General features: G+C 37.6%; 1 protein-coding gene across 1 annotated transcript in view; it reads right to left on the reverse strand.

The window, feature by feature from the left end:
- Nucleotides 1-296: 296 nt before the first annotated feature.
- antxr2a (ANTXR cell adhesion molecule 2a) overlaps nt 297-16,691 on the reverse strand; it is a 35,549-nt gene continuing 19,154 nt past the window's right edge. Inside the window, exons 15-17 of the mRNA XM_008335829.3 lie at nt 15,281-15,451; nt 15,096-15,176; nt 297-1,339 (exon numbers count right to left, since the gene is read on the reverse strand). Of these exons, the coding sequence (XP_008334051.1) occupies nt 1,301-1,339; nt 15,096-15,176; nt 15,281-15,451 (291 nt within the window). The 3' untranslated portion in view covers nt 297-1,300. The remainder of the gene's footprint in view (nt 1,340-15,095; nt 15,177-15,280; nt 15,452-16,691) is intronic.

Below are 16,691 nucleotides of genomic sequence, written 5' to 3' on the forward strand. Positions count from 1 at the left end.
GCACAGTTTCATGCGTGTTCATGTCTGTGTGTTACAGTGACACAGAGGCCAGAGAAGCACATGGAGATGTTGCCGAGAGCAGCGTAAATAAATCGTCCTTCAACACCGGAGAACACAGCCCACCTGTCTGTCCAAGAATGCCAGTCTTCACACACACACACAGAGATTTGTCCCTGACTCCCTGAATCATTTACAGTTGAATTCAATGGAGTCCATGTTATTACTGATATTACTGTCAGTGAGTGAATGCCTCATTTTCTTGTTCTGGGAATCATCGTTGTAAAGTGATAATGACCACCCACATCTGTGACATCGTATATGTTCACAACAAAATATTAGTTTATGTTTGAAAACTAGACTCAGGTTGATGGGTAAAAAAAATCAATAAAATGTCAATCATCATCTGTCCTGATAAATTACATTTTAAATAAATTAACAAACTATGGACACTAATTTTAACTTTTAATCTAGTGTGTGAGGGCAACAGGAGGGAAGTGTATCTGGAAGTGGATTTTTTTAAATTAGGAGGTGGATTTTTATGTTGTTGGAAGGTGGAATTTCTTTAAGATGTGGAGGTGGGTTTTTATCTAAAGGTGGATTTATATAAAATCAGGAAATAGTTTGTTTTAAAAATTTAAGTAGATTTTTTTTATTATCTGAAATACTTACATTTTTAGTTTTAAAACTAGAAGTAGATTGTTTTTATATTTGGAGGTGGATTTATTTTTAAATGTGAGAATGCTTTACAGGATGTACCTAAAATTAGGAACGTGTAAACAGTCTGTTTGGTTGTGATTTCATTTTGTTTTAAGGAAGCCAATGTTGGTCAACATTGTTGTCGGCGAGAACAAGTCAAAGATTTTACCAATTCAAATAACACAACACTGTAAAAATGAAATAAATCGGCGTAGTGTTTATACACTTTAAGCCACATCATCTCTTTGACTTTTTCTTCTTATTTCTCTTTGGAAGCATCTGTGCATTTTTCTTACTCAAGACACAAAATGGAAAAATATCTTAGAAAGGATTTGGACATTTTGCAAATTAGAAATCCAACAATATAAAAATACAACTTATAAAGAGTTAAAACAAAGGTGGTAAACAATAACTTATATTAACATTCACTCTGTGACTCTGAAAAGACACAACAATATTTGTGGCACAAAACAAAGCAGTGTTTAGTGATTTAGTGCAGGAATTCTAACAAACAAACAAAAAAGGACGCAAGGTGATGAAAAAAGAAAAAGAAAAACCTGTTATTCTTCCACATTCCTCTCATCCTGCTGTGGATTCTCTTTGTCTACTGCTGCTGAACTCGACTGAAGTTAATGCAACGACCCTAAAAAAAACAGGACACAGAGGAAAAGAAGAACGTCAACAATTTTATGAACAATTTCGAAAACCTCAAAAGATAAAGTATTATATTTTCATTAATGACAAATATTCACATGGATAAATATGGAAATTTGAAAAAAACATTTATTTTTATTTTACGACACTGACTAAATACTTAATTGCGCCATGTCTCAAGATGACTATAATTTTATTTTACTTTAAACAATACTTTATTTGCACATGCATGCGCGCACACACACACACACCAGAATCCATCAAAGGATTTTTGTTTGTCTTTGTAGCGGCTACAACTAAGGTCTTTTATCAGCACCACAGGGATGAAGGTCTAAATCTTGAAGACCTTAATTACACCCTCAAACCAAAATCGCTTATAATAGATTTTAATCATCAGTTAAGAGTGACACACCTAGCATTAATCCTTGTTAATTTGATCATGGTGATGCATCTAAAAAAAAAACAAATGTATCCCTGCTCCTCTCACAGGTGTGAACAAAATTTTGTTTTGTCAGGCACGGTGGTCACATGTGCTAGTGTTCTGCAGAATAGGGCCACTCCGACCATCCCCTCCCCATAACCCATCCCTCCTGTCCGCGCCCTAATCTCCTTTATGTTGTCCCTCTGAAGCTCTCCTCACACAGTCAACACTTAAGTCCCATCAGATGCTGTTTTGGCCGCAGTTGTCAGAGTGACTGACTTCAGTGGATTTAAGTGGTGTTAAGGCAGTGCGAAGAGAGGGAGAGGGGGGCGGGGTTTGGTGTGACTGTCAGTGAGGAGCAGCAGGGTCTGGTGTGAGGGTGAAACAGGTGCAGCCCAATACGGTCAAAGCCCTGATCCAGCTCCACTGATCCTGCAGGAGCTGCAGTCCTTTAACTGTGGCCTTGACGGCCAGAAGGAGGCGCTTCAACCTGCTGTTCTGCTACTGCGGCTGCAAACACAACAACGACTCCAAGGAGAAGGAGTCGAGGATGGCTTTCCTACTCCCAATGATTTCTTTCAGGATTTCATGACGTGAATTATAAACACCAACTGTAAAATAGTTTGTTAGCATGATCCTGAAACTTTTTACCACCTTTATTTGGATCCTGATTTAGCTCTGACTCCTGGTTAGATCCTAACATATTAGCTTGATTGTCACATTGCAAGCTAGTCGACATAATTCAAGGACTTGATAAGACAGTGACATTTGTTGTTTACAATTTATTTGGACTTGGCTTGGTTTAAGGAATTTGAAAGAATAACTGTTAATGTACGTTAAAAAAACGTGTTAAAATTCAACAACTAGAGCACACAGGACCTAGCTGGTGTGCGGAGCAAATGAATATGTCATCACGGAGTGCTATATGACGACTTTGTTCATAGATTGTGCTCTATTTGCTTTCTTACGCTGTTTTGTTTTGTTTTTTTAGAAGTTTTTGCTGATAAAAAACTTCTCCAACATTTACTCAATGACATTTTCCCTTCAAGCCTCAGCTACTGTTATTTCTCACCCAAACCAAATGGTAATAGAATTACTTATTTATCTCTTAAAGCTACCTTCTTAGAATCAACCGCAATTTCACCAGTAATGAAAAAAAACAATGCAGCTGAAGCTTTGAGTTCACTGTTGTCCACGATCTTTTTTTTCTAATTCATATTAATAGCAGAGTTTTGTCACATTTACAACGTGATGAGAAATGAAAAGAAGAATGGCAAAAGAAGCCTGGATTAAGTTGGAGAACAAATCTCCCATCTGGACTGAAGTGAACAAACACGTCAAAGCATCAGAGTCGTAATCCAGCAGCAAGATGCTTATTTTTGCAGTGATAAGCTTTGGGCTTTGAAAGCTTTTCATCACCACAACAGACTTTTCTTCTTTCTTTTTCCGTTTTCTCAGCCATTAAACAGTAGCTTAGTTAATCTGAGGCTTAGTTAATCTAACAGCAACATTCTCCACAGTGGTACAGCACTCGTCTGTTCTTCTCCTCAAACACAAATGAGTGAAATCAGTAAAAAATATTCTAAGAAAATGCGAAAACACACTTTTCTTAATACGATTATTGGTCTCCATCTAAACCACACAGTAAATATGTTCTAGGTTCGATTCCCAGTTTGAAATATTTTTTGTTTAAACCCAAAATCTCAAAACAGTACTCCGTCTGTTAGACTTTACAACAAAAAACTGCAGTTTGTAACCACACAACTCTATGGTCTATTATACACCAGCAAGTACCGTGTTCCTCTGAGCTAAAACCATTGAACTTCTCATTAGACTCTGAGGTGAAACTGTAGAAGGGTTTTAAAGGGTTCTGTTTTCTGGTCTAACAGTGGAACAAAGGAGTAAACAGAGGCTTCTGGCTGACACTCACACACACACACACACACACACACACACTGTAGACCCTCATTATTGTGTAGTAGCCAATGTATTTTTAACTTTATATTTAAGTTAACATTTTCAACATAAATCTATATTTTTCCCAGTATTTAAATATAATTATTTTCAAATAATCTATTTCTGAATCAGTGTTAGTAGATTGCATTAGAATATTTAGACATGAGATGCGTTTGGTTTTCTACAGTTGTTGTATGTGACATTTCTGAAGGTCACATGTGTAAATAAATGTCCTAAATATATGCTAAATGCTCAATAATTCTGCAATAAATAGCAACCATTGTTTGGTCAGTCATTTTGATGTTGAAAGAAAACCACTGCAGCTACAAACTACACATGCGCACACACACAAAACTGCAACATTTTTTCTGGACACAAAGCCAGTATCTTTGTCTCCTGCCACTCAAAGATGGCCGCCTTGCAGTCACTGTAGGTGCAGCTGTTTCCTGCCACACCGACACACGCGCTCGCACGCACGCACATGCACACACGCACACACACACACACACACACACACACACACACATCATTGGCAACTAATAGTTCTGGGCACTGTCCTCAACTTGTTCCAGAGAAATGCCAACAGTTCTGGCGTGGACGGCAGTCCGTCACAGACGGCACAGAGAGGCACAGATGGCACTAATGGACGCTTGAATTTCAACTGAGGGACCGGGACAGAGCCGACTTGCCACATTGTGGCGCCGTCCAAGTAACTGTGGTGTGAATGTGCTGCATGAAGAAATCAGGAGTGCGGAATGATGGGAAGATGAAAGGAGGGAGAAGGAAGGTCACAGAGATTGTTCTTATTCAGAAGAAATAATCTGGTTTTGTGAGACTATACTGTACTACCAGCTTGATATTAGACCCAACCGTCTCTACCCAACGACCAGCTCAACATTTGTCACATGACCTGCGATGCTCCTGACCACAAGAGTACAGTTTATGTACCAAAGAAACTGGCAATGACTCAGTGTTAAAAAAATGCAGAACATTTGTAATATTTATCATTCGTGATATGTTGATCTAAGACTAAGATAATAAAAGAAACACAGTACAATGTGATATTTTAAGTGCTTCAATTTGGGAAATTGAAAGGCCATAAATGAGGCTATAAATGACATTTATTCAGAAAGGTAGATAAAAAGAGTAGCAAAATGTTAGCTACTGAAAAAGACTTAATGTAGCACGAAATTAAAAGTCAGGGATCATTTACAATGCTACTTTTTATGTTTCCTTGACGTCTAAAATAAAGTCTAGCAACATACTCTAGTAAAAAAAAACAACAATGTATTGATTGAATGGTTGGTCTAAGAAAACGCTTGGACTTAAGTCTCCAAAAAAAAAAAAAAAAAACAGTTCCAAAAGATGTAAAAATATTGCCTCAAGAACAGCAAAAACATATCCAAAGAATTGTTTTGTCAACTAATGAAATGACAGACCAAAAATAAATAAATAATAATTAGATTTGGAAGTTTCTAGATTCCTATCTGTTGGAACTCTAGACAAACATATAACACAGCAGAGTTTTGGTGTATAAAAAATAATAAAAAATGTTAACTTTTAATATTCTTTATTTATTTTGAAATTGTTATTTTAGGTACTAGTCTTTTAAAGTAAAGTTAAATGTTTTTTTTTAACACGGAACCTCCCATTCATATACATTTTTTTATTTAATTACGACCAAACAATTTGTTTAAACACGATGTAGTCCTGTCTATTAATAAAATATTCAAAATTGCACAAGGCTTTTTTAAGCTGAGCTAAGTGTTGGTTTACAGTAAATGTTTTCTCGTCATAAATCACTGCCAGGAACTGTCTCCATGTTTGAACTTACATCTGAGCTAACTGAATAAAAAAACAAACCCTTGAATCCCAGCAGGAGAAAAGTTGTTATTTATGAGGCTGTAAAGTAACGAGGAGAAGAAACGTTGGCGATGATGTGGATGACGAAGGAGAACAGTGTCTGCAGCAGCCACAGAACCAGCCTGAGTGATAAAGCATCTTGTTAACTTTACTGAGGAAAATATGCTTATCGGGCCCCATGTTAATACAGACTGTAAATTACGGCATGCCGGGGATAAAGGAGCATGAAGGAGACAGAGGAAGTAGGAGGCAGGGAGGGGCCTAATGTGAACTACCACATAGTCAGAGCTTTAAAAGAAATGTGCAAACATGAGCAGAAGCTGCTGTGAGAGGAAAAAACAAAGACAGTCAACATGTGAAGAGGCGACGTGAAGCATAAAACACAACATTTCAATTATATTTTGGTCCTGTCCATTCATTTTAGTCTGAATACAGAATTTCACTTCTTTTCAGGAACGTAGGGTGAACTGGAGGATTTAGGGACTTTTTGAGTAGTTCAGTAGAAACTCCCAAAGTAGTTCAGTAGAAACTCTCCGGCGGGCGTTAGGTGGGTGTCATATTTCACGGTACTTTAGACAAGGATGCCAAAGGAACATTTTCAAAACATATTGCAGATGTGCGAGGGCAGTAGATACATTTATTTTGAGACTATTTCAGGTAATCTGTCTGACAGACACTAGTTCATCAGGAAAAACAAAGAGAAACATTTATTTCAGTCCAGGGAGTGAGAGCTGGCAACTGAAGTAAATGCAAGACAAATACAAGACCAACATTCTTTCACAGCTCTCTGATAAGAAAATTCCTCAAGTCAATAAATTGTTCCTCTTTCCATTTATTTTTAGACTGACCACCAGAGGCAGCAGTAGGCCACCAGCTCCCTTATCTCTGTATGCCAACACATGGCTGTGTGAGTTTGGTGTGAACCGTAGGCCGAATGTGACAGAGTCTGTGGCCAAATGCACCCCTCCTCACCCCTCCTCACCTCACCTCTCCTCTCCTCTCCTTCCTCCCCACACATGAGTCATAACTGTTGGCGGGGCAACTCTGTGACTCATGCCCAGACCAGGCCAAGCTGTGTCACACTGGGCCGAGCCAGGCCATGTCTCCTCTAAAAGACTCTAATTGATTTGATGGACGCGTGCACCGCGTACGCTCTTTATCCAAACAAACAGTTGGCCAACAATTTGCTTGTCAAACAGGAGGCGGAGCCTCAAGGCCCAGCTCCTCTCTCCTTGCCCCAATCTGACACTTAGGGTTCAGCTGAGAGAAAAGGAACACACAGCCAAAAACTGTATTAACATCAGGGACTAATCATCACGAAACAGTCAGTCTATGTATTCTTCATACCAATAGGTGAAGTAGTTTTTCAAATATTGTTGGCATCAGGAGAGCTCATGAAGGCAGAGCCTTAAATTTGTTTTCTGGCTTGTTTAACTTTCCTACACTGAATGGTGCTTAATGTTCAGTTTTGACAGAGAGCTGTAGGAAAACAGTGTGAGAGAGGTTTATTTTGATCAAACCTTTCTGCAGGAACTTGTTTTCACCCAATATTTATATACATAAAATAAAATTTAAAACCTAACATTTTAAAAAAAGAAAAAAGAAAAGAAAAGAAAAAAAATTAAGAAAAGTCCTTTAAGTTTTTAATTCATACCATAAGTTGCAACGGGTTTAACTGTGAGAAAATTTATTTTCAACCTTTTAGAAAAAAGTCAGACTGCCAACAGGGGGAGTTATCATTTAATACCCCTGTCTGTCAACTCTGACCTACTCTATGTCTTCCCTTCTTCTTGTCCATCTCCATCATAGCTCTCTCTCTCTTTGTCTGTTCTCATTGAGACGGAGCTCTCTCACCCGTCGCTTGCTAGTCCGCCGCACCCTGACACTGGGCCTAATTAAGACGTAAAAGTGTAGGCGGCAGGTTTGTGAAGGTTACTGTGTCTGCAGAGCAGGAAGTGATAAAGAATGGAGGCGTTGATGACATGTGACGTTTGAGAGCGAGGATGATGCAAACGTTCACTAATTATTCTACTACCAGGAGAGGGTCAATGTGTGTGTGTGTGTGTGTGTCCACGTGTACATACAGGAACTATGCCTTCAGAGGCCACTGGGATTTCAGGACAGAATCTCTGAGTCAATTAGACAATCCGAGTGTGTGAGAGTCACCGCACCACACTCGCACTAATAACTTCATTTCTGCCAATGGGGCATGTGTGTGTGATTGCGAGGTAGAGTTGTTGCTGCACAACCATGATCCACATTCTGTTAGACAATGGTTTTAAAACAAATCTAACCTGAAGCTAGTTTAACTGATTTTGAGCAGCTTTAAAAATCTGTGTTTTTAGCTCACAAAGACACGGGATCAAATTTATTTTCGTGACGGTGATTCACAGAAACTTCGATCTAGTTTTGTGTTTTTTTACAGTTTTGGTTAAAATCTCACATAAAAAAGATGGTTTTGAACGTGAGGGTTTTAAGCAGAACAGAATGGAAACCAATTTGGCCACTCTCGTGGCGAGAACGAGCGACAATCCAGCGACAACAGTGGAGACGGTTGTGTCTACAGCTGATGGGTTAACACCACTAAGGCGGCTAAGAGCTTGGAACTAAATGTACATCTGTGAGAGCAGGACATGACGGACGCTGTGTTCACATGACTCATGGACAGACACAGAGACAAAAATCCACACGTCAACATTCTATCTTCCAACTGATTTGTCCTTTTTTTCTGTCCTCAGTCTTGATTTTAATTATTTATTATTATAAGTTATTATTATTATATTATGATTTTTATTCCCAACAGTTTAACAAATAAAAAAAGACTGAGACAAACAGAGAAAAATTCCAGGTACTAAATTTGTTCGCACCGCCGGAACTTCCACAGCAAAGTGTAGTTTTATTTTATGAAGGAACAGTTGAATTTCCCCAGTATTCTAAAATAAGAAGCAAGTCATACAAGTACAAAAACAAATGAGATCAGATTTACTGTCATCAAAATGTAAAAAAAAAGGCATAAAGTAAATATAATGTGGCTGATCAGCGAATAATTGGAGGTACATCACCATCATCATCTTTAGTCAGTTTAATTGAAGGTGAGACAAGCATCTTAAATTGTAAAGGATCGCCCTGTCATTAAGGTTAATAAGCTGTTTTATAAACTCTCATGATTAACATAATCTCATCTTTTATTATGATGAACGACATATGAGGGAAAATTATGGTGAAAGAGGAAGAGACCGAGCAGAAACTGCTATTCTGTACTGAAGGGAAAACACCTTAAAGATCAAGTTGTTGTTATATTAAAACACGAGAAAAAGAAAACCACACATAGGCTAATGTGCTCCAGCAACAACAACAATTAAATAATAATAAAAAAAAATAACTCTGGACACTTCTGACTAAAAATCCACATCAGCTCAGGTCAGAGTCAATAACACCAACTGACCACAGGAGGCAGCAGTTGACCTTGATTGTCTGTGAGCAAATTATAGGAATACAAATACAATAAAACACAAGACTCATCCATTCACCAATGCCTCGTCCAAGTCCATCTGAGAAATGCGGTAGGATTTATATTAAAAAATAAACATGATGGTGTGTTCTTTCAAATGTTGAACGTTCATTTACAAAAACTACACAAATGCTAGATTTTAATATGATAATGAAAACATAATTCATTGAAGAGCAGCTGCAGAGCAACATTTCCTGTAGTGTTTGTGTGTGTGTGTAAGACAGATTTGTGACACTTTTGTTTTTTACAATTAGTGAGACAATCAACTTGCATTTAAATAGAGGGATTAAGGACAATTTGAGTTTTTTCCCTAAATAAAAACAACACAGAGCAAAAAAAATGTAATTAAAGTTTAAAAATGACAAAAAATGAAACCCTACACCAGTGTTGATGAATTTCTAATAATAAATTAAAACAGCCAAAGGTGATTTCAGAGTAAATATGATGTGATGAGCTGAATTAAAAAAAGACACACAGCTGTGCTCAATTTTCTGTGTGTGTGTGGGTTTGTGTCTGGGTGTGTGTCTGTGTGTGTGTCTGTGTGTGATTGCGTTGCTCATCTTCATATTTACATGTTTATTCATAACGTACGTCTCGTATCAAAGAGGTGATCATGTGACCCGTGGCCTGCAGCTAGGGGCCCTTCAGTGTGTATTAAACACTGCGTTTACTCTGGTGATGACAGACAAACGGAGGAGCAGCTCATCCTACATTCACTCTGAACATATTCAACACATAAGGGCTTTCAACAAATGGATGGAAGGAGGAGGAGGAGAACATTAGAATACATTACTGCACATGTCTGTGATCTCCTCCTCCTCCTCCCTCTCATCCTGCTCCTGCTGCTGCTGACAGACATACAGAAGCACAGGGAGGAAGAAGAGGGGGAGAAGGAGGAGGAGGAGCAGAGATCATGCCATGCTCCAACCTCCACAGAGCTGACGTTAACAATAATGTAATTTAATTAAAGGCCAGAAAACGCTGCACTTTGATTTTAATCTGTGATGAAAAAGAAAATGCCGACAACAGCACCATCACTCTGGCTGGTCTAAGACTTTCTTGGTAAAAAAAAAAAAAAAATCATAATAATAATAAAAGTGGACATCAGTTCAGTTTGGATCACCAGGAAGTAGAACAGAAGATAAATGTATAGGGCGGAGGAAGGGGAGAGGTGCAAGTACCAGCAGAGGAAAAGAAGAAGGAGGAGGAGAAAGAGGAGGAAGGAGTTCCTGAAAGAACAAGACAATGACAGGGAGTAGGACAGTAGGACAGGAGAAAAGGAGGAGGTGGAGGAGAGGCAAGAGTTAAAATTTAAAGAAGCAATCCTGAAAAGATTGTAAAAAGACAAAAGCATTAAAAAAAAACATTAGTTAAGAAAGAAAAAAAATCCTCCTAAACTAACTCCAACCAACTTAAATTCTCACAAGGTTTTTCTAAGCAGTCAAGATGACAACATATTGTATCCTCAGCTGTCAAAAAATAAATAAATAAAATAAAATAATGTTGCACAATATTATAAATAAAGGAATTAGTTCAGTGAGTCCATTAACAGATGACCATTAATTAATGTACATTAATAGAAATATTTTAAAGAAAAACCTCTCTATTGCTCAGAAAAAGAGAATAAAAAAAATAAATTACTTTGATTTCATTTTTAAAATATATTTCTCGGCAGAAGATGAAGGGATTTGTTGTCAATGCTTCACTAATCATTTTCTTCCTATTACAAACACACACACACATCCACACAAGATAATCCTGTTAGCAGGTCTCAGCCCGGACTCATGTACATGAAGAGACAAGGAAGGAGGGGGCAGCCTCGTTGTGTGTGTGTGCGCGTGCTTGGTCATTATTGAATTTATAACCAGTCCCACTGACATCTGTCCTAGTTTCCCTCTGTCCAAGTGAAAAGAAGTAATCGGGTTAAAAAGAAAACAAGCTTATTCAGCTCGGGCTCGCTCGTCCACACTTTGTCTTTCACCCAGTTAAAGCTGTCACTCCACCTGCAGGAGATGTTGGAAGTGCTGGTGTAGACTGGAGGTGGGGGCAGCAGCAGCAGCAGCAGCAGCAGCAGCAGCAGCAGTGGAGTGGACATGTCAGTCATACACTTGCTAGAGCTAATGATAGAACTAATGAGACAGACAGGTCAAAACTACTATAGTCTGTTATCATCTGAGCTAAGATCACCTCCACCAACATCTCCACCACCTCAGTTACCAACACAGTGGCTACCCCCTTCATGGTAAAGGACGGAGCTCCATAATATTACTGCTGCTGCATTATGGACCAGCATTATCTTCACAGCCATCGTGGCTTCCACGGTCACTACCATTATACAGGCCAGTGTTTCCAAACCAATGTGCAATGACACACTAGTGTGTCAGGGAAAATCATCCAATTTCATGTAAATAATCAGAAAACTATTACTTATTTACCAAAAAATTTGTATTTTTCATCAATGCTACAGTGAAAGGCAGATGCAAACTCTACCACTAGGTGACAAGAGATGGCTATAAAAACCTAAAAAAAGAGAGATAGAAGTTTAACTAAACAGGCTCAGGTTTTGTACTGAAAACTAAATTGAATCTTTTTCGGGACATTTTTGTTTAGTGGTGGATATTTTATGCAAATATATTGGTTTGTTTGTAGGTTATTTTTTAAAGACACATTTACATCATTGAGCTAAATCTAGGCTTTTCTTAACTATGTAGTTATAAAATATCTAGTCTAATGTTTAGTTTTACTTTTACTATTCGCTGAAATGATTTATCCACTTTTATTTGTTATGAGATAAATATTATTTTGGTTGATTTATTATTATTTATTTGTTTGTTGCTTACACATAAGTCTCCTCCAGGCTACCTCTTAACCTAGTAGTTTATTTTAGTTAACTTAGTTTTACTTAGTTTATTTATAAGTATATTTGCAGATAATTAGTTGAAATTTTTTATACTGTATCACTTTAAGATGAAAATGTCTATATAAAGACAGAACCTGTGATTTTGCTCTTTCTGTTGACATGAATGCTCCACCTCTTTTCCCCAGTTACGGCTATAAACATGGATTATGACTTTTGTCTTTTCCCTGGTTTCTCTTCCTTGTCATTAGATCACATTGCAATGCTTTGATTTCATTCCAATTATCCATGTTAATGAGTAAAATCTCATGCTCTGTGATCCACGGCTGCATTTCAGCTCTAATGTCATTTAGCAGGTTGTTTACCTTCTATTAAGGCCTTTTACTATCAAATGAATTTTAACGTTCCTGTGAGCAGAGACACAATAACAACGTTCTCTGACTGCTGTAGTTGCTGCTGTTTTTAACTGATGTTTGTTATTGTTTACTTCCTGTTACTGTTACAGCACGTAGTGTTTTCTACCTTTATTCACTGCTGCTTATTGTTCTTGACAGTGGCTCGCAGCTGTTCATCACCCTCAATGACGTTACGTTTACAGAGACATACCTGTAGCCAACAATCAAGATGGACCAGTTCAGATATTCTAATCTGCTGTATTTTATATTAATGAAAGTGAAATAATATGGTTAAGATTTTGATTATGATGTCGTGTGGTGTTTTTAAATAACAATAATTTAAAAAAAATTATTAGTTGACAAAAAAATTACAAGTATTTTTTTTTATAATTTACTAGTCATTTCAGATGACTTAATTTAAATCCCAGGCTACCCGACGTGGGGTCACGACACCCAAGGTTGTAAATATATGCTCTGTATATAAAAAAAAAAATGGAAAAAAGAAGAAGAAAAAAAAAGCTTCAGATAACGGACTGTTTTGACCTGCAATTTGTGCCTAGTTTTATTTGATTATTTTTTATCATATGTAATAGCATAGTAATTAAATAGATTTCTATTTTGAAAAGCCATTTCTAATTGAGTTTGTTGTCTAAAGGCTGGACCTGAACCGTACTTATGATTTTAGAACTTCAAAGGAAGTAAACATTTAAAAAAAAATTTTTAAAGATTATATTCTTCATATTTAGTTTTTATATCCTTATTTGGTTTTAGTAAGAGATTAGAGAAAAATGTATAAGCATAAAAATGAATAACTATGGTGATAACATCTCGTCTTCATGTAGTTTTGATAATTATAGTAGACTGAATATAAATAAATCAGACATAAAAGATTTTTTAAATATATTATTGAGCAACATTAAACTGTAATGTCATTGAGCTAAATAATTTGATATAAATTATTTTAATTAACAATCAAAATAAATAAAATTAATTTAATGGTTAATTATTAATAAAACCTCCAAAGTTGGAGATTTTGCCAAGGACAATAATAAGTAAGTTGACAATAGTTCGGTTTTTGATCAATAATCAATTTGTTGTTGCAGCTCTGTGGAGGTTTAACGAACATCTGTAGCTTTTGCTGGAGGATTTAAAAAGTTTACTGATGTTCATGAATCATTTATTCTGCTCCGTGTCCCTGACATTTCTGTGGACAGCTGCTGCAAAAACACACCACTGAGGGGAGAAAGAGACAGGATAAAGACACACAAAGACACAGAGGGCGCCCTCTCTTCACAAAGACCCTGAGTCAACATCAGAAGAAGCCCCGTCCCCTCTCTACCTGTCCGTCCCCAGTCGATCCCGGCTAAAACTTGGCGGCAGATGTTGCGCTGCGAAAGTCGTCTCTGAAGTGCTGCTCTCACCCACAACACAGTCACAACACATCAGATCTGCTTTTATTTGTGCCTGAGGCCAGTTCGCCGCTGCAGCTGTGTCTCCCCCCTCCAACCGTCTCAATGGGCCCCCTCCGGGCCCCACCATCCACAGCTCTACCTTTGGTGTGTGAGTAAAGGCCCTGAGGCGCTAAAATGTGAGTCCACAGGAACAAAAAAGGAATAAAAAACAGTTTGACTCTTTTTTTGTGTGTCTTTCTGTGACTCTGTGTGTGTCTACAGTACAGCAGGCAGGCTGCAGGGGCAGCACTGAGGACAGCATGGAGTGCTGGGGGGCTACGATGTGTGTAGACCACCGGTTCCCTGAGCTGAACAGATGTCTGCTCCATCCTGCTTCCTTACACCTGTACATGTACAAATAATAGACCCAGGAGATTTCCTGTCAACCATCCAACATGGGAGTTTACCTTTGACCCCTAAACCAGCCCAAGGCCACAGACACTGAACCTGTTACAAAGAACTTCAGACTCACTGCAGACTCATCATGTCAACGTTTAAAACCATTAATGTAACCAGACTATTCCAAAATTGAACCAATACAATCTTAAAACACAGACAGACAAAGGAAATCCATTGAGGACGTCAAAAAAAAATTCTTTCTCCCCTAAAGTTCATTTTAGCAAAGGCACAAACGAGCCATTATCCCACTGCTCAGTTTAACAAATGATTTCAAACTCTAAAGGACCAAAATATATACATATTTTAGGGGTAAACTGAACCTGGCCAGAAAACTATTAATCTAACATGGCGATAGTGACAGTGAATGTTGTGCAAAAAGTGAAAAAAAAAAAAAAGTGGCGTATGACCAGCAAAAAAAAGAAAGAAAAAAAGAGAGCCGTTTCCTCATCAAAATAAAGAAACCAGAAAGGAAAGGAAAGTGAATTCCTTGTCACTGTGACACAGCTCACCACTGCACACAACCAAATGTGACCTCTGCTTTTAACCCATCACCAAAGTGAACAGTGGGCAGCTTTAAGGTAAGCAGTGAGTGGGGACGGTGTCATGCTCAGAGCACCTCAGTGGTAACTTGGCAGCTGGTGGACTAGAACCTGAAACCTTCAGGAGCCAAGTCCACTTCCTTAACCACCAAACCACCACCACTGCTCCCAAAGGATGAGGTCCCACCAAGAAGGCTTTCTTAATAAATTTATACGTAGGGGGTGTGGCAACGTAACGATGAAATGCTGTAGGTGGAGGAGGTCATAAAATGTACCCCCCCTGTATTTTATACCACAGCCACCAAAACTGCAGTGACTCTGCTGACCCTCACTTTCTTTATCCTGCAACTTACCTCATCTGCAGACGTGGGACGCATGAGTGACACTCTATCGTACTGTCGCCGGAACAGAGCCCAGATGGCGTCCATACGACCCTGGAAAAAAAGACAGCGAAAGCATTATTCATATGTTTCTATGTTTGACGGCATAGAATAATGACAAACAGCTGTCAAAGTGGAATCGCAGCAGAAGTTCTCACCTTGATCGGTGTGTACCACTTGTTTTCATTCTGTTGGACAACGGGTGGAGGACTTCTGGGAGGACGCTGGATTATAGGCTCCTCTGAGTCTTCAGGAATTGTCACTGTGGCGTTTTTGGCTTTTTCCAGTCTTGCTCCCTCTTCTGTGGAACCTTTCTCACCCCAACGTACCTGGAGACACAAAAATTAACATTAACATTGTTGATACTGAACTTTTGTAATTACACTAAACTATGAAAATGTTTTTTTTTTTATTTTGTTAGTTAAGAGGTGATATCTTTTATTGTTAAAGGATAGAGTTATTTTAATAACAAAAGTGTTTTTTTTTGTTTTACATTATAAACCAATATTGAAATTCACATTGAAATTTTGTAAATTTAATAGGGCTGTTGAATATAACACGTCAGTCACAATAACTAATTTGTGAAAAATGATTCTCATTCAAATGTAAAACCCATGTTAACACACTGACTAACGTAATGTACAGCCAATAATTCTACTGTGCATTAACTTACTGTTGCTCTAATAGATCGTTAATAAACACACGTTATTATTTTTACACACGGTTGGAGCTGAAAACACCATCTTATCCAGCGGAGGCTTCACCTTCCACTCAGACGCGCCAGATCAGCGTCACTGGGTGCAGGGCAGTGAGTAAGTCTACGACTGACAAGTTGAATCACACTATTGTCAAATGGATTGTGAGGAACGTAAGACTGAATAATATTGTTAAGGACAACACTATGAACAAAAATGTATTATAGTTATTTTTTTTGGAAGAATTTGAGACTATACTTTTACATATTGTCAAACACATACTGTATATTTGCCTGCTGTTAATAGTCTTTCTGTTCCAGCAATTTACAGAAAAAAACGTTTTAGTCATATTTAGGAATGACAGTTTACCTTGAATAATTATAAATCGCAATTGTGATTATTTCCAATAATCCCAAACCGCATCTACCCTGTAAATTATCAGATTAATCTTAAAAAAAACGTGATTAATTAAGAAGCCTTATAATGTACAATAATGTATAATGTAAGTGAAGTGTCTGAACACAGAAAATATTCTGATAATGAATGTGGCCTTTGTTTGTGTGCATTTGTACATCACATACTGTATATTACCAGTAGAGGGAGGACAAATAAAAGAAAGGTGATTAATTAAAGACTAGTACAAGATGGAGTTTAAACTGAGATGAATTTTAACAGATTTTCAGTATCATCTGTGTCATTATCGTCGCCACCATGATCATCTTCAGCTTTATTACGATTATCGCCATATTCATCATCTTTGTAATGATTATCTTTATCAGTTAAAGATACTGCTACATTTAAGAAAACACACACACATATATATATATATACATATATATATATACATATATATATACATACATATATATATATA

This window comes from Cynoglossus semilaevis, chromosome Z (assembly GCF_000523025.1).
Source record: "Cynoglossus semilaevis isolate Cse_v1.0 chromosome Z, Cse_v1.0, whole genome shotgun sequence".
NCBI classification, from domain to species: Eukaryota; Metazoa; Chordata; class Actinopteri; order Pleuronectiformes; family Cynoglossidae; genus Cynoglossus; species Cynoglossus semilaevis.